The 27,916-nt window shown below is 43.0% G+C and overlaps 1 protein-coding gene across 2 annotated transcripts in view; it reads right to left on the reverse strand.

Moving 5' to 3' along the window:
• Positions 1–27,916, reverse strand: part of CNTNAP5 (contactin associated protein family member 5) — an 802,816-nt gene that overhangs the window by 236,929 nt on the left and 537,971 nt on the right. For both annotated transcript variants that reach the window (XM_039218226.1, XM_039218225.1), the window contains exon 13: positions 2,884–3,084. In XM_039218226.1, coding sequence (XP_039074157.1) covers positions 2,884–3,084 — 201 coding nt within the window. The remainder of the gene's footprint in view (positions 1–2,883; positions 3,085–27,916) is intronic.

Below are 27,916 nucleotides of genomic sequence, written 5' to 3' on the forward strand. Positions count from 1 at the left end.
GTTTGTGCATGTGTGTGTGTGTGTGCGTGCGCATGGCAAATACAGGTAGTAAAACAGTATGACTTGGGGGGGGGGCTCTGGCTTCAGCAGGTAAGGGAGGAAACTTGCTCAACTCTTCCATACAGCAGGTAAGTAAGGAGGAGATGGCCTCTACCCATCTCCCCCTTTTTCTGTGGTCCTCCCGGGGGAAAGGGAGTGCCTAAATAATTAGAGAGATGAGGAAAAGAGCCCTGCAAGTGTGTGCCTATCAAAGACCGAAGGTTTATGGCCCTCCAGAATTCATATACTGTAATCCAAGCCTCAATATGGTGGTATTAGGAGGCAGGGCCTGGTCATGAGCTTAGGTCATGAGCTTAGAGCTCTCATGAAGGGGATGTGTGCCCTTACAAAAGGAACTCCAAGAAGGTCTCTCACTCTCTTTCTGCCATGTGAGGTTATAAGGAAGAGGGAGCCGTCTGTGACGTGTGGAGAGCCTTCACCAAGACGCAGCAATGCTGGCACACTGATCGTGGAGTTTCATGATCCAGCCTCCAAAACCATGAGATATTAATTTTTTTAATAAGACAGCCAATCTGTGGTATTTTGTTATAATAGCCCGACAAAAGTGGTCCACTAGGCCCTGGCTCTGGGATTCATTCACATGCCTACCATGGTGCCCACTGTTGTTGCTGCCCGTTTCTGTGAGGTAAGCACCACCGAGGCCGGGTCTGTCCTGAACTGAGGGCTGTGCGGTTGGGGCCACATCTCTACATGGCTCTCTGTCTGCAGTCCTTCCCCACCCACAAGCAGTGCCTGGTCCATGCAAGCCAGCTTGCCAGTAAAATAGCAGACACTGTGCACACATGTCCATCGTCTTCCTTCATCTACCTCATTGGATCCATAACCCATGGGCAAAAGAAGATTCATGAGCATTCTCAACACCAGACATAGATGCTATGTTTTCACTGTGTTTTTGTGAACATGCATTGGGAAAATGGCTAGAAGAATGCATACCTAAATGCAACATTGGTCTCACTGGGTGGTGAGGTTACCTGCATGCATGGACTACAATTATTATCATTATTCTATTTACGCCCTTAAGATGGAAATAAAATCATCCTTTGAGCTTGTTTCTCATTGCAGTGCAAATTGAGACCTTCTCTGCTGGGACTGAAGCTGTGAGCAAGGAAAGAAATACGACACCTGCATTTGTTGAACACCTAATAAAGTACCAGGCACAGGACCAGGACCAAATTGCTCAGATGCTGAAATTGCTAGCAGAAATGTAGCCACCTGCACAAGTTCTCTAAGTGGTAAGAGGCAGAGCCCCCGTCAATATGGCCTGCCCCCAAATCCATGCCCTTGCCCTTGAATATACTCAGGGAGCTCATGACAGCTGATTTAGGGGGGAAAAAAAGCACATACAAAGGCAATGGTGTCACCAAATTGATATTACACAAAAGGAAGTCCATGGTCAGAATGAACATATCCCCATTTTTCTGAAAATCCCACCAACCCCAATCCTTAGAACATGAGAAACACTCAAGGAAAAGGGGGTAGGTTGGTTTTCCAGACACAGGTGCTCTGAATTGTGCCTACAGTGACAGGTGCTGGCTGGACAGTCAGGGTACAGAGAAATCAGAACACATGTCAACCCTGAGCAGCACTGCTGAGGACACAGGAAAGACAGACAGCAGCCGGTGCCTCAGATCTAATCGGCCCTGCGAGTCTGGCTGAAGCCAAGTACAGTAATTGATTTTCACAATGACAATTCTGAGTCATCAAGAAAAGGTTACATTTTATGTTCAGAGCCCTCTGTTTAAGAAAGCAGGGAAGCGTGTAATCCATTTGAGAAAGATTTTCATTTCAAATAGTTAAAAATTCTTTGAGAACCTTTTTAGTGCTTAAAGGGATAAGTGACAGTTATCTGGAAAATTTGCTTATGTGGAACAACGCCTTTCCTAAAGATTCTAGATCAGTGAGGCGGCATGTTATGTTTAGTTAGGTTTCTATCACTTCTCCTTTGGTGACATTCCCACTGTCTAATCTTCCCAAGCCTTTCAAAATTCCTAAATTCCAAGCATCATGGGATTGTTAGTTTCTTAAGGTTACAGATTGTGACATCCACTCTTGGGTATTCTATATCCCTGTGGTTCTTGGCTTTTGTTTTTCTTTTTCTTTTCTTTTCTTTTCTTTTTTTTTTCTTTTTTTGACCATGGAACAGATGATAAACTGATACTCACAAACAAACAAACAAACAAAAACCCTTTTGGGTTCTGGTAAGCAGTCCTAGAAGTCTGTTTGCTTGTTGTTTTTGTATTTTTCTAAGAGTAAACTTTATTTTGAAAAAGAGTCATTTCCGTGGAGGCCTGTACTTTCCAGGTAATGTTAGTACTGCAAACGCACAGGACTGTCCCTGTCCTTCCTGCTGGCCCACTTGTCTGATCCCACATCCCTCTGCAGATCTTGTCCTGGAAAAAAACTCATTGCTCTTTGGTGAATGTGCCAAGATCCTTCGTGCTTTTTCATATGCTATTCCCTTTCCCAGAAACATCCTTCCCACATCCACACCTTCTAGGTCTAGTTCAAATGCTCTCTTCAAGTGCTACTGCTCTCAAGAGCCTTCTCATTCTCTTAGCTATTGGAGTATGAGTATTATCATCACTCTCTTTTTGCAGATGACGATGGAACCGTGTGACTACAGAGCTCCCTCTCGGTCACATCTGGGAGTCGGAGTCAGGATGCGTACGTCCCCAGTACTATCCTGACCTCATTCCTTTCCACTGCACAGTGAGCGACCACCACTGCAGCCTCCTCATGGGCAAACACCCCTGTCCTCCACCTTCTGTGTTTGGGAAGCCTATCTGTGGTCACTGCACGCAGAGGATAAGGGACAAGCCTTACCTGGCGTGTTGAGCAGGCGGGACCTTCTGCAGTGGTAGGCTACCTCCTGCTCACAGTGCTCAGAGCCATCAATCATGGCTCCCAACTGTTCCATGCTGCCACCATAATCCAAGGCCATGGCGTAGGGCTTTTCGGGGTTGGCGCCCCGCACATGGGTCAGCTCTGTGTTGTTGTGCTGCACCGAGGTCCAAATCTTGTCCTCTGTCAGAAAACATAATCCAGGGAAGGAGACATCAGAAGGAAGGTCAAAAGAGGATCGTGCTTATGTACATCAATAAAGCCAGAGGTGGGTGGGGGAAAGAGGCTCACTCAAGCAACATGATACTTGGCTTGACATGGGGCAATAGACCACCACTAGAGTGTTCCACTCATGCAAAAAACCAACCAACCAACAAAAAACAAATGACCAGAGAATTTCTGTTTCTCAGAGAGCTCTGCCTAGATTTAACAGGGGAGTTAATAGGGGTGCCTGCATGGCTCAGTCAGTTAAGCATTTGACTTTGGCTCAGGTCATGATCTCCTGCTTTGTGAGTTCGAGCCCCATGTGGGGCTCTGTGCTGACAGCTCAGAGCCTGGAGCCTGCTTTGGATTCTGTGTTTCCCCCTCTCTCTGTCCCTTTCCTGCTTGCACAGTGTCTCTCTCTTTCAAAAATAAATAAACATTTTAAAAAATATGGGGGTTAATAATCATAAGAGCTAAACTTGTGGAGCCCTTTTTATGCTAAGCATTTAATATCCATCATTTTATTTTAAACTGATATTACCTAAATTAGAAGGAAGTTAAAAATCCCATGTTAGAAATGAAGGAAAAGTGAGAAGAATTGAACAGTGTATCCATGAGCAAATGATCAAGCAGGAATAGGAATGGAGGGTGTCTGACCATAAAACAAGCCCATGCCACCAACGACTGACACACATGTCCCCACATGACACACGCCAGCAGAGATAATTGTCCCAGAAACCCAAGTATCCCATTGAATGTTTGCCACACATAGAAAGACCTATGTATAGAAAGTATCTGTAAAATATACCTGATTAACTATGGTGAGGTTGTGTGATCCACGCTGTTCATACAAGGCATTTTAACTGAAGTTCCGTTTGTCTTTAATTCCCTATGCTACCTCTATCTACCAAAAAACATTTTAAGAGGCTTACAAAAAATCCCATGTTTTACCTACTACTGGTAGGATGGTGAGGAGAGAGCAGAGACATTTGAGTTTTAGAGCTTGAGAGGAGTGGATTGGAAACTTACCTCTACCAACGACAAGCTTGGACAAGTCACTTCATTTTTCTAGGGCTCAGTTTTATTATCAGTAGAAAAAAAATACAGACAGGGATACCAGTAGGGATTTAATATGGAATGGCAACCCAGCATATGAAGTTGCAAGGACAGTCTGAATTCCATCAGACATTCTGTGCTAATCACCTAGACTAAAACATTTACTGCAATTGGATGTGGAATTGCATTCCGAACATGGTCACAAATAAAGCAAATGAGGAAATAGGAAGACTCAAAAAGCTTTTGTCATCCGAGAATCTTGCCCACATAATAACATCATTACTCTTCATAGATTCTCAGAGCTGAAAAAGAACTTACCAGAGACATCATGTGGTTTCCTCCTTCTTTGCCCTCTGAGTTTGACAGAGGAGGAAATCAAGGTCTAGGGAAGTAAAGAAATGACCCAGGGCATACCTATTAGACAATAATGCTAAGCACAGATCCTGAAAGTAGTTATTATTAATTAGTACTATTAAGAAGAAGGACTGTGGCTGTTGGCATATTTAACCGGAAAGGAAAAACATAGGCAACTAAGAACCCCAGTTTTAATACTTTTTCTTCCATAACTCTGTGGGTGACTTGGGATAAATACCTTCACTGCTCTGTTCTTCTGTTTCAATATATTAGAAGGAGGGACAGAAAGAAAGTTTGGTTTCCATTATCTCTAAAGTTTTTTCCAACTTCAAAAAAGGAAGTATTTCTTTCAGCCAAAAAATTAAACTCTGCTTGAACATTCTAAATCATCTTCAGACTACTCCCTAAAACCAGCCCTCTGACAACCCCATGTCTCCATTGTTTCATGCAGGCAGGATTCCATGTTCTATTAATTCTCAAAAGACAGACCAGAATGAAGGATATTAGATTCTGACTTTGAAAGTAAAGATAGGACGTTGATTCTAATTTGGAAACATAATAACGTTACACAAACAATTAACATGAAACTCCAAAAATGTTCGTGCCAATATAAACAAACACTGATAACTACCAGAGAAAAGTGATTGCTCAATAATACAATATTGTAGACAGAGAAATAAAGACTGATGGTTTAGAAATGTCCATGGTGCTCAGAAGAAGAAAAGAACCACCCAGTGTAATGTATAATAATAGATATTGTGTTACTGTTTTGTGTAAGGACATTTTACATACTTTTTCCCTGGTACATATAGCAATCCATCTCAGTAAATACAGATAGAGAGAAAGAGAGACATAGAGGTACAGATATAGATACAGACACAAACTTACACATAGAGGTATAGATATATGAAGGCTTAGAGAGAGACAATAAACTTGCCCTTAGTCTCACTGTATAATCTGATGCCAGAAGTGGTCCACATAGCATCATTAAATCCTATGAATTTAGATTTCCCTCCAAATATACACAGATTCTTATACCCACACATCCATACATCTGATTATTCATTCATTGATTTGCTTATTCCTTTACTCACTGACTCATTTTGCCAGAGTCATATTCTATCTTTAGCAAGATGGAAAGGGACGATGTCTAGGAGGGACAACTTTTCATTGTAAGGCTACTGACGTTGCCAACCCTGACTTCTAGAACCTGAGGGTGAATGGGAGTTCTAATAACTCCCTTACTGGCACTTTTTGATATATGCAAATATACAAAAGATACAAAAGAACAATTAAGAGGTCCAGAGTTTACGCAGACATCACAAGCCCTGCAAACACAGGATGAGTTATAAGAGGAGAGAGGATTATGCGAAACCTAGAGCCTTTTCGCTGGCTTTCCTTTCAAAGACAACCTTTGTCCTCTGATTATTGGTTCCCCCTGGGAGATAGCAGAAGAAAGATTGAAAAGAAGGATTGAAAATTGGATACTATTTGTTCTTGGTTTCTGGTTTTCCCCTCTCAGTTTCACTGGTAGCAGGTGTAGATGACACCCTGCACTCTAACAAAATATTAAAGGCCAGAGTTCAATGCCACTCATGAAAATTGGCTTTGGTGCATGGTGCTCCTGACATCTGGTCTAGGATGGGGACAGGCAATTTTAGCTAGGGAATGTCTACGTGACATTAGCTCTAGAGTAGTCTAGAGATTTCTAGAATCTGTAGTTCTAAAGATTTTCAAACAAGTAAAATTCTTTTGGAAGAGTCTTCTAGGTGGATGGAGGTGGGAATCCACTCACAGTGGACACAGATGGGGCTCTGGAGTTAGAAGATCTGGATTTGTGGGCCAGCTCGACACTTAGTAGTTAAATAGCTTTGGTCAAAATGCTTCTCTAAAGTCCATAGCATCTGAAGCAAAATGCTTCTCTAAAGTTCAGTTTCCTCATCCATAGTATCTGAAGAGCAGAAATGATGTCAACTGTACAGTTTGGTTGTAAAGTGAGGGGATTGGTGTGAGAAGGTCCCTTATTAACTGAATTATTAAGCATCCCACAGAAATCGGTATGTGCCTGTTATATAAAGGATATAGCATCTCTGTCCACAAGGATCCCACAGACAGCAACTGCTGCTATTATTAAAAGGAGGAGATGGCCCCTGGCGGCTGTCACAATAGTTCTTACTAACAGGGTTCTTTCCCAGAACATAAAGTAAGACACACGAGACACTGAAAGAGTGGGTGGGAACAAATTGAGACTGGCCCCGTCTTTGCAGATCCTTGGGGAAAACATGCCGGTTTCAAGAGACCTGGATGAGGAAATGCTCCCTTCTCGAGGTTCTGTGACCTTGAACTCCCACACAAGGAAACCAGTGGAGGCTCCCCTATAACTCAATATGGACCAGATACACTCAGGGACAGAGAAGCATATAAGTTAAGTGCTGTGATTGGGAGAACATCATAAATTCCTCCAGGCACCAAGCATCCTCCTCTACTGGTTTGGCTCCAGACCAGACTCTCCACCACAGGACACACATTCTTGTCTTTAGAGTTGCTCTGGGGCTTCAAGTGCCATGAGACAGCCTGGCTTTAGAAACCTGCCTGTCTGATTAGGAACTGCATTCTGCTCAATGTCAGCACTTAAGCCTTGAGCAAGTTATTTTTTTTTAATTTTTTTATTTTATTTACTTATTTATTTTTATTTATTTCTAGGTGAGAGAGAGAGACAGCGTGAGCAGGGAAGGGTCAGAGAGAGAGGGAGACACAGACTGAAACAGGCTCCAGGCTCTGAGCTGGCAGTCAGCACAGAGCCCGATGCGGGGCTCGAACCCACGAGCCGCGAGATCATGACCTAAGTGAAAGTCGGACGCTTAACCAACTAAGCCACCCAGGCGCCCCAGCCTTGAGCAAGTTATTAACCTCGGAAATTTCCACATTGGAAAATGGAATATTAACATCAATCATTTTATCCATGATAATATACTAATGATTTGGCATCATGTGTTACATGAACACGACAGGGTGACTGACACGCAAAAGAGTAAAGAACGTATACATTAGAACTCTTCTATAACACGAGGCCGAGTACCCGGACTTCATTCTTTAAAGAATTGACGGTGGGAGCTCACCGGCAAAGGAGATTAACCAGTGGGATGGACTGCATTTTCTTGTAATACAGCTGCTGCTGTGTATCATAACTTATTACCATCTTGTTCAATCATCTTTTCATTTTGGAATAGTCTCCCGTGTCTCTATATTTATTTGTGTCCCTTGCATTTCCTGGAATGTAGTCAATGTAATTTGTTGGTCCTGGAAAAACACTGCTTTTGATACCACTTCCTGCGACCCAGTTCAGTCTCTATTATTTCTTACTGTTTAGGACCATTTAGTCCCAGGATAAGAAGCATAGCTCCATCTATCTAACTTGCTCCAAGGAATACATGTATTAAGTTCAACCAGATAAATTCTCCATCTCAGAGAAAATTCCATTTAGAGACTTTTGAACTGGCAGGAATCCAGTCAATTCACTAAGGATTGTACAGCAATTATGTATTTGCTTTTTTATGTGATACTTTAGTTTGCAAATATTTTCTCCCATGTCATAGATCCCCTTTTCATTTTGCTGATCGCTTCCTTCGCTGTGTGGAAACTTTTTAGTCTGACATAGTCCCACTTGCTGATTTTTGCTTTTCTTGTTTCTACTTTTAATCACATATCCAAAAAACCCCAAAAACCAAAAACAAACAAAACAAAAAAGTTGACAAGACCAGTGTCAAGGAGCAACTTCCCTGTATTTCTGGGATTTTTATGGTATCAGGTCTTATGCTTAAGTCTTTAATGTATTTCGAGTTAATTTTTTGAATGGTATAAACAGGGGTCCAATTTTTTTTTTGGCATGTGGCTGTCCAGTTTCCCCAGTATCATTGGCTGAAGAGACTATTCTTTACCCATTGAGTGTTCTTGGCCTCCTTCTCAAATATCCATTTGTGGGGGTGTCATTCAGGGCTCTCCATTCTGTTCTATTGGTCTATGTGTTTATTTTTATGTCTAGAGTAGTATCTTACTATTTTAATTACCAGAGCTTTCAGGAAATGGGGAGATGTTGTTTAAGGATGCCCGATATACTGGCATGAGAGTGAATGACCTCATGACCCAGACCCACACCAGCTATTATGCCTGCCACCTTTAGGCATAAAGGAGTTACAGGCCATGAGCTATCAAGAAGCTTGTGTGATACAATTCTAAAGCATCAGTTCACAGACATAACAGTGTATAGCATTTCTCAAGCTGCATTGTGAATTTAGGTTTTTTTTTTAATGTTTTTTATTTATTTCTAGGAGAGAGAGAGGCAGCGTGAGCAGGGGAGGGTCAGAGAGAGAGGGAGTTACAGACCGAAACAGGCTCCAGGCTCTGAGCTGGCAGTCAGCATAGAGCCTGACGCGGGGCTCGAGTCCACGAACCGCGAGATCATGACCTAAGGGAAAGTCGGACGCTTAACTGACTAAGCCACCCAGGCGCCCCTGTGAATTTAGTTTTGAAGTCTATCTTCCCATAAAGCTATGAGATCTCCCAAAATTATAAAATGCATCATTCATTCTTATGTTTAAATAGGTACCTAGGCAGTGCTGGGCCAGCCACAGGAGTACCTGCCCAGAAGGATAATGCACTGCCTAACTCTCTAAAAGCTCACCATCATTTAGGCGTGGGGGAGGATTTTGCATAGAAGAATGACAAATGTCTCAGGCTACTGTAATTACTCTTAAGATTACAAGTAAGCATGATTACCCAGAGATCTGGTGGAGGCAGGGTTGAGGGTGGGGGTTAGAGAAGCCTATGCAGCAGAGAATGTACTGTTTTCCTTGAGAACGGACAGGGCAAAAGAAATCTTTCACTCTCAGACTTCCAGGATCTAGGCTGTCATTGAGCCCTGCGAAGGACTGTAAGAAATTGTTGTCAAGTGACAAGATTAGTGAATCACCATTTGCTTTCTGCCAGATTCTTTTTTCCGGCATTTCCAAAGCAGCTCTTCTATGCATGTGTAGTGGTCCAATGGTCCAAATGTAAAAGAAGTTTCAAGTTATGAGATCAACACACACACAGAGACATAGGACCACCAACATTATCAACAGCAAGAGAAAAGAAAAAGAGGCTGTTAGAGTGGTAATGATGGAATTCTCTAGAACATTGTGTATTATCATCTCTTTGTGAAATCTTTCTCGGTCATCACCCGGAAAGCCCTCTGTGGACCCGCATCCTGGTCTCTCTCTCCCTGAACTCCTGGTTCCTCTTGCTCTCATTTCAGAAGCTGTAAACTGTTTACATACACAGTCGGAATTTAATTTCTTTCATAGTTTTTCCTCTCATTTTATTTGATTGCTATTATTATTGTGATGATCATTATTATTAATAATAGCAGTAATTATAGATGATGTAAGCTGTTCTATCTGTTACCATGGAGATTGCCACAGAGAGGAGAGAACAAACAAAAGGAAAGTAAAAAAGGAGAGCGAGAGAGACAAGAAATAACTCTGATTAATAAGACCTCATTCTACACACATATCTGTCTCTTTGCAGGGCCAAAAAAAAATGTGCAATTTTTCTATCTCAATGCACGGGAGGAAGGGAAGTCTACAGATTGTCAATACCCAGCTTAATTGAATTTAAATCACTGTGGGGAGCTGTTTATAGTCCTTTGAAAAGTATGCCAATTCACTTATGCCCCTATTGTAATAAAGCAAGTCTATATTAAGGTCCCTGGGGTCACTTCTGGTACAGTTATCTCTGTTGACAAAGTGAATTTTCCGTGCCAGGGGTAAAGACAGCTTAAATAATCCTCAAACCACAGCCTGTACCACTCATTTGCCATCTACGCATGCACAGCCTAGTGACATTTCTTGTCGTTTTGCATTGATAGTTATTTAATTTTTCATATGTTTGTACCTTATCTCTCCATTTAAATCGCAGGCAATGGCCGCTAAGTAAATATCAGCTTGGCAGGGGCTTCTCTGGTTAAGGGAAGCAGATGTGAGGGAGAAAAATGAGGGTGCTGGGTGGGTGAGGCCTGGCCGACAATACCCGCTTGGCCACAGACTAGATGCCTGAACACGGCAGAGACATTTCACCTCCCCCAAGCCTCAGTCTTCTCCTCTATACGCTGGATGTAACCCGCTGAGCAGTGAAGATGAGTGGATGGAATAAAAGGCGCAGGGTGGGGCTGGGCACAGAGCCCAGCCCTGGGTACCAGCCCGAAAAACAAAGTCCACCTGCTACCAGCCCAATTCAGGGAGCGTGATTCAGGGAGCATCAGAAAGGATCATTTCATTATCAGAGGCAGGTATGGGCATCTGTGCTGGGGGGTCAGCACCCCCTCCATCCAACCTGTAAAGGGAAGAGGGGCAATTGGTGTGAAACAGTTTCCAACTGGCCTCAGATTCCCATGGGAGCTGTGTTCCCTCCAGGTAGGTCAGCAGGCTGCCTGAGAGAGGAGAATCCATCCAGGTGGCGCTAAACCACTTCACACGCAGCTGCTCTGGGCGTCTGGCCTTCTGCTGCCGAGGTGAGCGCATTATGGGTTTATAGCCCCTGCTCTGGCCCCCACAGAACGTAGACACCACAGTGCTGGGGATGGGGGTGGGGCACGGGAGCGCGGGGCCCTGCTCTGGCCATTACCACTCCTCCACCTGCCTGCACAAGCCACGCTTTACGACTTCCAGACAACATACTTGACTGTGATTTATTCTCCTACTTCGCTAGAGCCTTTACTTTTTATGCACCTTTTTGGGGGGTTATTTTTCTCTTGTCCTGCTTTAAAACAGGCGGTATGATCACAGGGACCTGGGTAATCTGTTTTATGGCCTTGGAGTGGGGGGAGGGGAAACAGATTAGGGGCACATTTTATCAGGCTGGTTTGTTTGTGGTTTATGGGCGTATTCAAGGCAAATGTATTGAACATGTAGAGTGTGCAGAGCATTATGTGAGGGACTGGGAAGGTAAGGTGAGGGGCAGGAGGCTGAATGACACTCTGGACACCGAGCCAGAGGCATACCAGCTGGGTCCAGGAGCAAAGTTCCCATAGGAGCTGCAAGTCTGGCAGTGTGGGGCAGGAGGGGTGGGTGCCGATGAGCCCACTGTGCCCGCCTTCTGGGCAGGGGACTGGGGAACGGAGCCTCCACGTGGAAATCACCTGGTGGGGCCAGTGGGTGGGCATCAGTGGCGGTTAGCATTATTTTTGAAATCTCTAGGACTAACTTTGTAGCAGCTACTGCTTTGATGCAATCTAATGAAAACTCACATAGATCTAAACCCAGTTCCTACATCTGTCACTTACTAGCTGAATGATGCCAGACATTCTCTTCCATCTTCCTGGACCACTGTGTCCTCAAAATGCAAGTGAGAAGTGATCTATCTCTACCTCACATTTGAGTATGTAGATTCAATGAGATGAACACTGAGACAATGCAGCCTAGTATCTGGGACACAGGTACATGATGCATAGTAGTGTCCATCCCTTTTTAAGGAAGGGCTAATGTTGGGGTTTTGGGGTGACCTGGTGCGTTGAGTGTCCCACTTTTGATTTCAGCTCAGGTCATGATCCCAGGGTCTGCACTCTCTCTCTCTCCCTCTGTCCCTCTCCCCATATGCACTCTTTCACAAACAAACATAAAGAACCACCAGAGTAGCCAAGACTGCACTTAGGAGCCTGAAGAGTGACTACTGACTGCAAAGGCTTCCTGTAGTCCTGCTTCTGAGATGGGACATCCAAGGTCACCACCATTCACATCTCCTTTCACAGCGTCACAAAGGAAGACAAGGCTTCTGTAAATTTTAGATTCTGGTTCTAGAGGTAATTGACAAAAAGTACGTTCAAAGGGCACATGGAATGATGTGCTGGCGTCTTCCCCGGTGGGAGGCCTCTTCTACCTCCACCAGCAACCTGCTCTGATCTTGCTCCAAAGCCATTGCAACAACCTGTTTACTCAAGTCCTCCTGCTACACTGTAAGTTCCATGAGGCAAAGACTGTCGAGTAAGTCGTGTTTGCCGAACACCTGACCCACAGTGGGCATTCGCTCACTGCGGAACAGAACATCCCACGCACTGCTGGGGTTTTCCTGACCAGTGACAGCTCCTGAAATTAGCAGGAAAGTGATACAGGATGTGAAAGTCTGTTGGGAAACATACTTGAAATTCTGCTCAGCAGCCCAGAATATCTGTTGCAAGAGCAGCATTATTGAAAAAAATTTTGCATATCTATCATGAGGTGATCTAAATAAATAAAACATAGTTAATATGCACAGTGAAATACTATGCAGACATAATAAAGACCACACAAGACCTTTCTAAACTGGTGTATGATACATCCCAGGAAGCCCTGTTAAGTGACAAGACCAAGGCACTGAGGTGCAAAGGTTATGCTACATTTTGTGCAAGAATAAAGAAGAAATAGAAACACACACAGGAAGGATAAACCAATATAAATGGTGACCTAGATAAGATGGGTAAGTAGAGGGTGAATGCAATAGGAGAGAAAGAAAGCCATGGTCAACCATCTTATATAGAATATAAATATAAAACTATATTTATATATTATGTAACTATATAAATATAAGTATATACAAATTACGTATATTTTACTTTTGTAACATGCATAGATTTTGCATAGTCAAAATATAGGATTAAATCAAAAAGATAAAAAGAGGATAAACCTAAAATTGAACGTCAAGCAGAAACAAAAAGCCTCCCTGTATATTAAAAAGATAAAATAATCGCAAATAGGGGCACCTGGATGGCTCGGATGGGTAAGCGTCAGACTTCAGCTCAGGTCATGATCTCACAGTTTGTGGGTTCAAGCCCCGCATCAGGCTCTGTGCTGACAGCTCAGAGCCTAGCGCTTGTCTTCAGATTCTGTGTCTCCCTCTCTCTCTGACTCTCCCCTGCTCACGCTGCCTCTCTCTCAAAAATAAATAAACATTAAACAAATAATAACCACAAATAAGGAAAGAGTAATTCAAGTAACTTTTCAATGAAGTATTCTGTCTGGCTATACTCGCTCATTAAGATATATTCTGAGAACAAAAATTAACATTCAGGAAATGTTACACTTTATTTTGTTATAGGTTGTGACATGGCTGATGTAACTCAAACTATTTTGTGTATATGGTCAGGTAGAACAAATGAGTAAATATATAGGTATTGTTGAGATAGATTCTCACTGTGAGAGAAGGGAGATCTATACAGAAGAGAGAATGATGAGGAAAAATCTAAAAATGCTGTATTTGCATTAGCTATAACCATAAGAAATCATATTTTAAACACAAGTGTGCATATGTGCACACACACATACACATTTCCTACTTCTGTCCACTGAAATAGAGTAGAAGTAATGAGCAAACGTAACCCCTAGATCCTAATTTCTAAATACCATTTGCTACAAAAAGGAACTATGCTTTTTTGAGAAAACAGCTGAATCTGGGTGTAGGCAGGGCAAGTTCAAGGGAACATCTGGTGCTTGAAACAAGGAAGTACTCCAAGATTAATGAAGCAGGTAACAAAGCCATAGGAGCAGAATTAGCCAGACTATGACTAGCTACATTTGGGGAAATCTGAACATCAAGGAATATAGTGATAATAGTAACAACATTTAATTTTTTATTTAAAAATTCTTTTTAATGTTTTTATTTATTTCTGAGGGAAAGAGAGACAGCGTGAGCAAGGGAGAGTCAGAGAGAGAGGGAGACACCAAATCTGAAGCAGGCTCCAGGCTCTGAGCTAGCTGTCAGCACAGAGCCCAACGCAGGGCTCGAAGCCACGAACTGTGAGATAATGACTGAAGCCCAATTCGGACCCTCAACCGACTGAGCCACCCAGGAACCCCAATAGTAACAACATTTTAAAATGAAATAATTTTTTTAAATGCTTTTTTTAAATTTATTTCTAGGAGAGAGAGTGAGAGAGACAGCGTGAGCAGGGGAGGGTCAGAGAGAGAGGGAGTCACAGACTGAAACAGGCTCCAAGCTCTGTGCTGGCAGTCAGCACAGAGCCTGACGCGGGGCTCGAACCCATGAACCGCGAGATCATGACCTAAGCGAAAGTCGGACGCTTAACCGACTAAGCCACCCAGGCGCCCCTAAAATGAAATAATTTATGAGTCTAGATGAGTCTGGAGTGACATAAGGCAGGTGGAGACAGGACAAGGAATAGTAAGCTCTTCAAAAAAAAGAAAAAAGAAAAAAGCTTTTCTGTGGAGAAGAAAGCAGAATGACAGTTGAAAATGTAGAAAGAATTACAGGATTAGTAAAACAACAGTTTATAAATTCCACTGTGATAACATATGGGTCAGGGTCATTCTCGGATCAGGAGGGAATGTTGAGGAAGTAGATATTCACACAGCGTCTGCATGTAACCCCACAGACAACTCACCAATTTTCAATCACCTTCACAGTGCAGAGATCTGGCAGAAGTGTTTTCACTGGTGATGGGGCTGAATCACCCCAGTAACATCATGTGCCTCTTGATGGGATGCACTGAGAAGGACAGACATCACCCACGAGGTTTTCTTGCCCAAGTTTTCCAACAATAAAGAAATTATCAAAAAAAATCTAAAACATATATGGAATATTTTTCTTAACAACTGGCTAGTACACTCCAAAACAGGTGATATAATGAAAGACATACAAAAGAGATGGGTGGGTGGAAGGGACTTTCTCCTTAAAAGAGACTGAATGGATATGACCATCAAATCCAACATGTGGACATTGTTTGAATCCTGAAAAGAAATACAAAAACAGATAACACTGTAGGGACGCGATGGACTGCGCACTGAGTAATTTGATTGGATTAATGTTTATGTTCTTAGGTAGGGTTTTAGTATTGTGGTTGGTAGGATAATACCCTTCTTCTTAAAGATATAAGCTGAAGTCTTTAGGTTTCAATGATCAGTGGTCTACAACTTACTTTCAAATAGTTCACAAAAAAAGGAGATTTTTAAAAAATTTACTTATTTATTTTGAGAGAAAGAGAGCACAATCAGGGAAGGGAGAGAGAAAAAGAGAGAGAGAGAGAGAGAGAGAGAGAGAGAGAGAGAGAGAATCCCAAGCAGGCTCCACACTATCAGCACAGAGCCTGATGTGGGGCTCAATCCTATGAACCTTGAGATCATGACCTGAGCTGAAATCAAGAGTCAGATGCTTAACTGATTGAGCTACCCAGGCGCCCCAAGAAGCATTTTATACCAGGAGAAAGGGAAGCCAGGGAGGGGGAGAGAGAGGGAGAGAGAAAGAGATGAAGGCGGCACTAATATGCAAGTATGGAAAAGTTGGGTAAAAGATACGGGTGATCATTTGTGTGTTCTTTCTACTTTTCTGCAAGTTTGAACAGTTTAGAATAACAATTCTGGGGAGAGAGAGATAAGCTTTGCACAGCACTAAACCTGTAGTGAGTGCTCCAAGCTATTCTCCTGGGCCCTGACAAATTCATGTGCATGTGCCTTTATACCAACACACACACAGCTGAGGACTAATTATCCAAAAAATTATCAAGTGGCAAAATTAGTATCAAACTCAACCATTCACACACACAGTAAGATAGCCATTCCCAAGTGCATATTTGTTAATAATGTTGAATTAATTTTCATGAGTACTTTCAGTATATCAGCAGTTGTGTGGTAGTAGAAGTTATTAGTTATTATTTTCATGACTGTATCCCCCAGAAACCAGAGTCAAGTTATCTGGGGATAGAATGGTAAAAATAAGTAATAATAATGGTCATGTATTAGGTGCATAATGCCAGGTATTTTTTTCTTATGGGTTATCAATGATCTCATACAAACTTCATCACCACATTAAAAATGGGTTCTATGATTCATTACAGAAGAGGAAACTGAGGAATAGGGGATCTGAGTAACTTAACAACCTCACCTAAATCAACAAAACTAAGAAGTACCAAGGATCCAAGAAGTGCTTGGATTCCAACCAAGCCCAAGCTCTAAATGACCATGCTAGAGTTGGTGCAGGTTTGTCTATTACATGAATTGAGGGTGGAACCATGAGAATAGCTACAGGCCAAGGAGCTTCATAAAGAGAACGAGAGGAGAACCTGGTCTAAAGAAAGAGGTGAGGGAATGATATTCCAGAAGAATAGTACCAGGTACAAGATCCAAGACCTGAGGGCTGGTCGTGGTATGCAGAGCTGGCACTGTTAAACCCATGTGGGACTGTCCCCAGGGAGAGTCTAACCAGCCAATGTCCCTTGCTGGTTTCTTTCTGAAAATACCTATAACATACCCAAATGCTTGCATACTGACAGCACAAGGCTGACTGGTGCTCCCGTGACTTGAGGAGGAGGAAAAAGGCTCTTAGATAAACAGCTGCTTGACTTTCCCTACTTCACAGAGCATAGAATCACAAGCTGCTGGCACATCTTAGCTCTTTTATACTTTGGGATGTCTTGATTGACTTTGATTCATGATCTCTCCCTGGAATCCCGGGCTCAAAGCAGAAGTGAACAAGAGCAGGCCAGCCTTCGGGGAGGCGCCTTTGACCGACACTTGTTATTTCACTCTCTCAGACAAGGAAGTGTCCCGCCCAATGGCAGCATTGCATCAGAACACACAGGTGAGCCAGGAGCCCTCAAACAAGGCCAAGGGCTCTTGGGTACCTGCTCATTACATCCCCACATCTGGGATCCTGCTGCACTCAAGAGGACTGATTTTCCTCTTTTGTCCTCTGTCCAGCCCCAGGACACCTGTCTTTCAAAGTCTTTCAAGTGCATGACTTAAACCCAAGCCCTATGTACCCCAGGAAGACTTTCTTGATCACTCTTCTCTCTGAATTCCTTTGGTATCTAGATCTTGCTATGACAGTAATACTTGTTGATTATGACTTCTATTTTAGAAGCTCTTAGAGACTGTCACAGATTGTATTGAGTCTATTAGCACATTGCTCATTTACTTTCATGTAATGTACACATCAGCACATTGAGGTAAGAGTAACTGATCACCCTTATTATACAGATGAGGAAGCTGAGTCTCATAGACGTTAATGTGCCCAGAATTCCATAGCTGTCAAGTATCTACAAGAAAAGTGCATGACTTAAACAGCATAGCCTAGATAAACATACTTTAAGCGCTAGAAGTTAAATATGAGACCCTTGGGCATTGAGGTTAGTGGTGTACAGTAGACTGCACAGCACTCAGCACAAGGCAGCCTCAATAAACACTGGTTGACTGAATTGTGCCCTGATCCTCACAGCACTAAAAAGAAAGCAACACCAGGTATCTGAAAAAAGAAAAAAAAAATGTACTGTGAAAGGTCTACCAGGAAGGTTTCAGGATAGGCTCTGTGTTCAGATCTTAAGAAGAACTGTGTTCAGATCTTTCAGTCATTGACCAGGTGAAGTGGAGGATGAATAAGGAAGGGGAGTTGTTAAGAGTAAAGTACTATGCTAATCACTGTGTAAAGATATTTCTCAAAGTCTGATACCTTCAGGTACTTGTTAAAAATGCTATTTCTGGGGCGCCCGGATGGCTCAGTTGGTTGAGCATCCAACTCTTGATTTTGACTCATGTTATGATCTCATGGGGTTTGTGGGATTGAGCCCTGCAACAGGTTTGACACTATCAGTGTGGAGCCTGCTTGGGATTCTTTCTCTCTCCCTCTGCCTGTCTCACCTGCTTGTGCTCTCTCGCTTTTTCTCTTTCACTATAAAAAAATCAAGAAACCAGTGTGTGAATTTGTAAGGGAGGGTATGTGAATGAATGAATAAACAAATAAAGGAATGAGAATCACACTGCAGTCACCCCCTCCCACCATCTTTTGTCCTGAGCCTTCTGTTCTCATCCACGTGGTTGGAGTCAACTGGCCGTGGTAATGGTTGTGTGAAAGGAATTTCTCTAAGTGCTTGTTAAAATTCTTGGCAATTCAAAGGTGACAATGCTTTAATTTCAGGGTAATGCTACAGCTTTATGACTTAGTAGTTTTATTTAATGGCCCAATTTAGCAGGAGATTATGCCGTCTGCCACTGGTCCAGAGAGACTTCTTTAAAGCTCATGCCTTTGACACAAGCAGGGCTGCTCCCAGGCTCTGTGGAAGAGACCAGCCTTCTGGAAGCCCTGTGAGGTCACCACAACTTGGCGGACAGTGTAAGATATCAAACAGGGAGAGAGACACTTAAAAAAAGTTTCCTTCCTCTAAGCTGTTGAATTGCCATTTTTCTTCAGCTTAAATCAGTCCTTTGGTAAATGCTTAATTTATAGAAAGCAAATTGTCCCTCTGAAATACAAGCAACAATTCAAGTATTATTCCAACTGATTAAACTGCTAGTGAGCCACGGCATATATGTCACCCATGAGTGAGCCTCAAGCAGGAGACGGTATTTCTGCTACCCGGGGACAGGGACACAGCTCGTGGGCCCCTCCCAGGGATGAGCTGAGCCTGCCGCTCAAAAAGACAACAGACACATTTCCAAGGAAAGAAGAAGGAATAGAAAGAGAAAGACCTCTGTCTCTTCCACCACCTGCTTGGTGTCAGTCACTCTCCAACATTCTCTAAATGTTAACTCATTTAATGGAGTACATACCAATCACAGAAAGCTATTGTCATCACTTTTCCTCTACAGAGAGGGGAAGTGAGATACAAAGATGGAGGGCCTTGCTGTTAGTCCCAAGACAATAAGTATAATAGATATTAATTATAATAATTTGAAGGATGTAAGAAGCACTAGGAATTGTTAGACTTTTAATTAATGCATACGAACTCACATACCCTTACAGCCATGCCCTTCAAAATTAGCGGCCATGAATAAGGAGCTAGGAATTTGCACAGGTAGAAGGGGGCGGGGGATGGAGAGCCATGGCCAGGACTGTGCTTTCAACAGATACTTCGAGCTGTTTTATGAATTATGAATCAAACTGGGCAAGGCTGAGGACTTGGATGGTTTTATTTACTAAATAAGTAAATTATTTATTTTTTGAGAGAGAGAGAGAAGAGCAAAGAGAAAAAAGGAGACAGAGAATCACAAGCAGGCTATGTGACATCATGACCTGAGCCAAAATCAAGAGGCAGATACTTAACTGACTGAGCCACCGAGGCACCGTGTGTGTGTGTGTGTGTGTGTGTGTGATGACAAGGACATGAGATTATAAACTCTGTGGACTTGAGGGACCACATCATTCTCCTTCAAAGCTTACTTATATATTTTGAGAGACAGAGAGAGAAAGAGAGAGAGTGAGCAGGGGAAGGGCAGAGGGAGGAGAGAGAGAATCCCAAGCAGGCTCCGCTCTGTCAGAGCAGACCCTTATATGGGGCTTGATCGCACAAACTGTGAGATCATGAGCTCAGTGGCAATCAAGAGCTGGAAATTTATTTTTTTAATTTTTTAATGTTTTTATTTATTTCTGAGAGAGAGAGAGACAGCATGAACAGGGGAGGGTCAGAGAGAGAGGGAGACACAGAATCTGAAACAGGCTCCAGGCTCTGAGCTGGCTGTCAGCACAGAGCCCGACGTGGGGCTTGAACCCACAAACCGTGAGATCACGACCAGAGCCGAGGTTGGACGCTTAACCGACTGAGCCATCCAGGTGCCCCAAGAGCTGGAAATTTCAACTACTGAGCCATCCAGGCACCCCTGTGGGACTATATCTCAATCATTTCTATATCCTCAGTGCCTAGTCCAGAGCAGACAGCCAATGCACAATGATTCAAAGTCATAAAGCAAAGTGTACCTCCCGGGCCTTAGGACTCGCTGGTAAGACAAACAGCACATCTGACACGAACAGCTTTAGGTCTGCTGGCTCTAACTGGAATCTTGTTTCTATAACTTGCTAGCCTCATTAACACATTTGCAAAGTAAAAACAATTCCAGTTATTCACAGTGATGCCTCTTGAACTAGCCCAGTAACCAGGGGATATGTAGCACGACCCTATGCGGTCTGTAATTGAACAACAATCTTTTGGCAACTATACTTCCACAATGATGGCTATCTGACTTATGATGAAAGACAAACTTGATTACTTGAGCCACAATGGTTCTTGTAGATGACTTTGGCAGGGAACTTAATACTTCCTTTTTGTGTTGTGTATGCGTGTGCCTGTGCATGTTTGTGTGTGTAAGAAGTGGAGTATTTGGGGCAGAGTCCAGGAGGGGGATGCCAAAAGGAGGTACGAGAACAGAATTTTATTACAGATGGACAAGACAGCAATGACTAAATTCTACCTCTCTTTTGTGTAATATACAGCTGCCAGAAATTAACAATGTACTAAGAAACTCAGGGAGAGATAAATGCGCCATAACTTGGTTCTTCACAATGTCATGGGTTCCTCTTATTTCCTAACTTCCTATATACTTACAGACCCTGGTACATGCTCTACACAGACTGTAAACTCGCTGACATTGCTCTAACGCAAAAGCAAGGCGGAGAACTGTTAGACCTAACTGAATGGATGCATTTCTTTCTTTTTGTCAATAGTCTGGATGATAATCTATTACCCGCAATCACACTGCACAATTATGTGCAGGAATATTAAGGAAACCTCAATTGCAGCTTCTCTACCTACTCCATTATGCATGCTTTGATGAGTTTTAATGAAAACAGACCCTGCTGCCAAAGAAGGGAGAAACAGAGCATCATAATAACGGGAGTGATAAGATATGGAGACTTGTAAGGTGGTTTGCAAATGGATTATGAGCTGTTCGAGAATGAAAAACAAGTTTTGCTTTAGAGATTCGCCTAAACATCCCTTGTAAATTCCTTGCAATGGCTGATGATTGCTCTACAGGTCTAAACACATGAAATTGGCACTGTATCCATCTAGACGGAAAATCAGTGTGTTTTGTTGGTGGTTTTAAACAAATGATTTTGCATATCCATATACAATTGTACTGTACAAAGGAAAACACTGTGTGTGGCTAGGAAACATCTTTTAATATGTTGACAAGGTGTCCTGTTAACATTAAACATGGCCAAATGGAAGCAACACAGAATGAGTTTAAATGTCAAGTTCTAAAGAAAATCTTGTTGGCATGCCTCGCCTTTCTAATTCTGCTTTATCAATACTAGAAGCTGCCCTTCAGAAATGCTACCTCCAGGCTCCCAGAGCCCCAGAAATCTCATGGCACCTGCAGAAGGAACGCAGACTTTACCACTGGCAAGGGTGCACAGCTATCTTTTCCGGCTAGTGTGAGTATATAGATATCATCTACACTAGGACAGCAGTGAGGGAGAATGAGGGCATGGCTAATACTTACACCAGGGTATTTGGCTACCCTATTTCATGACCAGCTACATTTTGGAATCAGGAAATTCTCATATATATTATAATCCTCACATTAACCTTTGAAGGAAGCCATTTTTATCATCTCCATTTTACTGATAAGGAAATCAAGATCCAAAAATGCTAAATGACTTGTCCAAGGTCACTCAGCTGGAATACGCTGGCAGTAGAACTTGAATTCCAATGCGCCTCCAACACATGTGCTACTTCCATTGGTCCTTCCCATGTTTGAAGATAGGAAGGGGCTTGGGGAGGGCCACCGATGGGAGGTCTTGGAGGCAGTGGGAACAGTTGGGCACTGGCACTCTCAGATTTGCAGATGTTCCACGCGGGAGAATGAGTTATGCCCACTTAAATCAGACACTGAGTTAGTATCCACAGTTCCAGACTGCTATTGATTTAATGGGACAGGACCTTAATCTAAAATAAAATAGGGGGAGTGGGAAGACAAAAAGGGAAAAAGTAGAAAATAATTTTTAATTTGGCTGGAATTTCTCAGAGTTCCATTTACACTGAACTCATTGGAGGATGCACAAAGTAGATCCAGGATTCATCATACCCTGTCACTTGTTTTCCATCAAGTGGCTCACAGACCCATAGGAGCACACAAGTAAATGCTGGCAGTTATGATGCAGTATGACTGGCATCATGATGGAAATATGAAGAAATGAGAGGGGAGCACAGTGTAGGAGCACCCAAACTACAGGTAACTCAAGTCCAGTTGTCCAGACAAACAGAGCCAATGAGATATGAGTATAAATATCTACCTATATCTATATCTAATTAAGTCTATCATCTATCTATCGAGCAATTGATTCTCAGTTTTAAGAAACTGGCTCACAAGATCATGGAGGCTTTCTTTGTAAATTCAATGTCTGCAAGGTAAACCAGAAGGCTGGAGATCCAGCAAAGAGTTGCAGTTGGGAGTCTGAGGGCCACCTGCTGGCAGAGTTTCTTTTTGTTTGTTGGAGGTCAGTCTCTGTTCTACTTAGGCCTTGAACTAATCAGATGAGGCCCCTCCACATTTTGGAGGGTAATCTGCTTTACTCACAGCTCACTGATTTAAATCTTAAACTCATCTAAAAGACACTGTCACAGGGGCGCCTGGGTGGCTTAGTCGGTTAAGCGTCCGACTTTCGCTTAGGTCATGATCTCGCGGTTCGTGGGTTCGAGCCCCGTGTCGGGCTCTGTGCTGACTGCCAGCTCAGAGCCTGGAGCCTGTTTCAGTCTGTGACTCCCTCTCTCTCTGACCCTCCCCTGCTCACGCTGTCTCTCTCTCTCCTAGAAATAAATAAAAAATTAAAAAAAAATAAATAAAAGACACCGTCACAGAAATGTTAATGATATTTCTTGACCAAATATCTGGGCACCACAATCCACCCAAGATGAAACATAAAACAAACCATTGGACCGAGGGAAGCAGGAAATACCTGAGAAGCCTAATTCTCTTACCTTCCAACCCCAAGTTCTTTCACAGATTCCCCAGGCAGTCACTGATTTCAACTACTTTCTGTGCCCTGCTTTTTCTCCAATCCTTTCTTTTCCTTTATATTGATCCCAGTGCCTAGAACTCTCTCACTTCCTGATGGCAGCTAACCCGCCCTGCAAGCCCACTTTACATGCATTTTCATCCAGTAAACTAATTCCAAGTCTGCCTAGATTACTTGTTGTGTTAAATGCCCTCCTCTGTACTTGCCCAACTAGACTGACACAGCCAAGGATAACCACAAACTTCACATCATCGGCTAACATTATCCACATCCAGGCCAGGAAAATTTTAACACCAGGTAAGTAGTGGCATGGGGCCCAGGTGTCCCTTTCAACCAAACATTATGTTTTAGTATGTCATGGTTTCCCTTAGTGGTCTACATGTCCCTCAATAATACACCAACTGAGTGACTTAGCAACTTTTAATCCATTAGTTCCCTCTGTCTCTTCTTCAGGGTGCATTTCCTGCATTCATCTTAACCTCACTCCCATTGGCCCACACAGGGAGGTCCTACCTGCTTCAGGCTGAAATCTATTGAACAAATCCATGCCTTATATAGTTGCATATTTTGTGGATTTCACTGATAGCCCCTGCCTCACCATCATCCTTGATGACTTTTTTTTAAATTTATTTATTATTAATTTTTGAGAGAGAAAGAGAGAGAGAGAGACAGCGTGAGCAGGGGAGGGTCAGAGAGAGAGGGAGACACCAAATCTGAAGCAGGCTCCAGGCTCTGAGCTAGCTGTCAGCACAGAGCCCGACGCGGGGCTCGAACCCACGAACTGTGAGATCATGATCTGAGCAGAAGTCAGACACTTAACCAACTGAGCCACACAGCTGCCCCAATCCTTGATGAATTTGAATTATTTATTTCCCCACACTTCTCTGTACAGTTATTTAAACAGGCTAAATAGGGTATTTTCCATTTGCCCTAACAATGCACTCTTCCTCCTTCTGCTGCCTTCTCTGTGCCCAGGAAGGCTGCTGAAAAACATGACATCAGCAAGTGCTCTTGCTTCTGAATTCTAGCTGGGTTCTCAGTGAAGACATAAGAAAGAGACTGGTAGGACCAAAGGGAGATGGAGGCCGTTCCTTGAGCTCTTTGCTGGCTGTTCCCACATAGGGGGTCACAGTTCTTCCAGGGCACAACCTCTCCACATGCTTCTCCCCTTCCTACTCTGGCAACTGTCCCTTTCTTCGCCTCTATGGGCCTGAGGGAGGGAACGGCCCATCTGTTACTAGCTCTGTTTTGTGGTCCCTTCCCATAATTTCCTACTATAGGCTCACACCTTTGTAAACAGTCCCTAACCAAGCAGGCCCTCTGAGAGATCCACTGGCCTCAAGTCAAAGGCGCATGCTAAAGCCTACATATGCTATGAGGATGGCATCTTGTGGCCGGTGTTCAGAAAGTAGTTCACCTTTCATTCAGAGACATTTAACTAGTCTGACATGCTCAATAACTGTCTATGATAAAACATCCCTTCTTTTCCCCAGAACTGATGCAGTAGCTTTCCCTTGCTGGGAAACTATAGTTTCCAGATCATGGACCTTCAACAGCTTTTGCTTATCCCTACTCAAGGAAAATTGATCCTTTCCTACTCATTCAATTTGATTAGTTTTCCAGTGTTCTAAACTTGTGACTCATATTGGTGAGTTTTATGGCCCCCACAAATATGCAGGCTCGAGAGACCCTTGAACTTTGTTCCTGACATTCATTTGCTCTTCCTGGAAATGCCCTCTTTCGCTTCTTCTTCTGGCCAGTCTCTACTCCCGCTCTGGGTCTCGGAAACATGCATTGCCTGCCTGCCCAAAAACCCTTTGCTCCACAAGAGGCTGAGTTAGGTGTCTCTTCTGCGGGCTCCTAGAACATGATAGACATCCTGTCATTATGCTTATAATTTCTGCTCCACGATTAACCTGTGAAGGAGACTGAAATGATACCACGAGGGGTAGAATTCTGTCCTAAAAGATACACTGAAACTCAAAACCTTGGCAGTGGTGAGCATGACCTCAGTTGGAAATAGGTCCTCTGCAAATGTAATCAGTGTAAGATGAGGTCCTACTCCCTTAGGGTGGGTCTTAATCCAATATGACTGGTATCCTATTTATAAGAGGATGCAGGAGAGGAGAATTTTACCTGTGACTCACAGGGAAGCAGGGTGACAATCCCTGGGAGGCAGTCACTGAGGGTTGCCGCTAAGGCCTAGGAATGCTCAAAGGTTAGGTGAACCAGCAGAAGTCAGAAGAGCCAAGGGAAGATTCTCCCCTACAAGTTTCAGAAATAGCTGGCACCTTAAGTTTGGTCTTCTAGCCTCCAGAATTGTGACACATACACTGCTGGGTATTTTTAAGCCTCTCAATCTTCACTCTGTTATAGCAGCCTAGAGAAACTGATGCAGACACTATTTTGTGTCCTTAGCAGTCTGCACAGTGCCTGAAATGTGCAAATGTACGGTGAGCTGAATGGAATTGCACATCATATATAGAGATGTGAGAAATAGCCCAAATGCGCATCCCTGCAGAACCTTCCTCTTTATCTTTTGCATCCATAATTCACTCAACACTCCATCTAAACAGTGGGCATGTCTTCTCTGCTACCCAGCAGCTCCAGGGTGAACTGGCTTGGGACACAATGTGAGGTATGGCAGGTACACTGTCAAAACATGCATGGGTGCAGTCAGTCCACTTTATAAATAGGTCTAATCCCAAATAGTGTCCCTGTGCAGAGATCATGCTGTGGTCCAGTGAATGAGGCAGTTACTTTGTGAGCACCTGGGAGCTCATCTCCCCAGGGGCACCCTGTCCTGGGTGAGATGCATAGACTTAATGTCCCGGGAGGGGGGAGGGGACACCCGGCCTGTAGGAATGAGGAGCTGAAGCCCTCCCCCACCTAGGGTACATGGTAAAGAGAGATGCATTTGGGATTTGAATTTCCTGTTTTCCATGACTAAAACGTGTCCCTCTTCACTTTCCTGACATCTGTTTGCTTGTATCGGTAGACTTCTTAGGAGAGACGTCCCCTTTTCTGCTGAGCCTCAAATGATCTCTCGGGGAATTCTAAATGAGGAAGGCCTGTGAGACCACCTGGCCCCGGATCCTTATTTTAGGATCCCAGAGCTTATTTATGTGCAGCCAGGCCAGGGACACTCAGCTGACTGGCACAAGGTTCCCTGCTTTCTGGTGTCTACACTCTCTGGGTTACCCCAGTAACACTGTGGAAAAGTGCAGAGAACTGCACCTTTTTGTTTTCAGAAACCTGAGTCTTAGCAGAATGAGTCTCCCCTCCACCCTACCCCACCCCTGTTAAGTTCCCTCTGTTTTCCTGTCTATTCCCTCTCTCCCTTCCCCTTCCCTCCTTTCGCTGGAGCCCTTTGTCACACTTTTACTGGTGTCGCAAATCAAAAATCACTCTTAGTTAAGAACATTTAACAGGTATAAATAGAAAAATATGTGCATGATCATTATTCTATTTATTTTTTAAATAAAAGGCAGGAGCGCCACGTAAATGAGGCCTATGAATCAATGACACCGTCTGTGTCCCTGAACTTGCATTAGTTGAAAGAGTTTAAAAATTTAAAGCTACATTTAATGGCTATATTTTATTTTCAAAATACATTTTAATGACACAAAGGAAAGTCGATGCTTGCTTTCAAAATATATAGTTAAATAATATAAAAACAGGGAGGGGGATGAAACCTAGGAGACTCTTAAATACAGAGAAGAAACAGAGCGTTGCTGGAGGGGCTGTGGGAGGGGGGATGGGCTAAATGGGTGAGAGGCATTAAGGAATCTACTCCTGAAATCATTGTTGCACTAGATGCTAACTCACTTCGATGTCAATTAAAAAATAAGAAAAATATATATATGTTAAAAACATATACGTTCCACAGAAGAAATACACATACGCATTCATAGAAAAAAAAATTCCAAGGAAATCCTAACAATAAAGTAACAAAGCAATCTGTGGATTGCGGTTTAAGGGTCCTTTCAACATTTTCTTCATACTTTGCTTTTCTCCTTAAATTTTTGATAATTAATATTCATTTACTTTGTAACAAAAATTGAATCACTGTTTAAGGCAAAACATAAGCAATACCAAGTATCCACTTAATGTTTTAGTGATACAAATTATTATTGCACCGGAAGGTTTTGTTTGCTTCCTAGGTCTTGACTATTGGTTCCAGTATTTATGACCTCGAACAAGTCATGAATTTCTCATTTTCTCTTCCCCTCTATGTAAGAGAGAGATAAAAATATCTACCTCAGGTTTTACTGTGAGGAGTCAAAGAGAGGGTATTTGTAAACTCTCACTCCAGCTCCCAGAGTTGGTAGGAGCTGCGTGATCACACCTGATCTCTTCTTTTTCTCATTCTGCAGCTAAATCACACTTTTTATTTTTGGTAGTGTAGACCAGGGTCAATTCGCATTGGAATCACTTAGGGGGCTCAGGAAAAGGGCATTGACTGAACTCGAATGTCTTCAGCTAGAAAGTTTGTATTTTTAGCCAGAATTGCTGGAGGTCTATTTGTTAATGACATTTGGAAAATAATCAAGATCCATGGGAAAACTAGTTCTTCATCTCTAGGTTGACACTGTAGGTTACCATAACGATGAAGAGAAAACAGTCCCACAATTTCTAATTATATTATGGGGGA

Source organism: Hyaena hyaena, unplaced genomic scaffold (assembly GCF_003009895.1).
Source record: "Hyaena hyaena isolate Hyena2069 unplaced genomic scaffold, ASM300989v1 scaffold_747, whole genome shotgun sequence".
In the NCBI taxonomy this organism is placed as follows: Eukaryota; Metazoa; Chordata; class Mammalia; order Carnivora; family Hyaenidae; genus Hyaena; species Hyaena hyaena.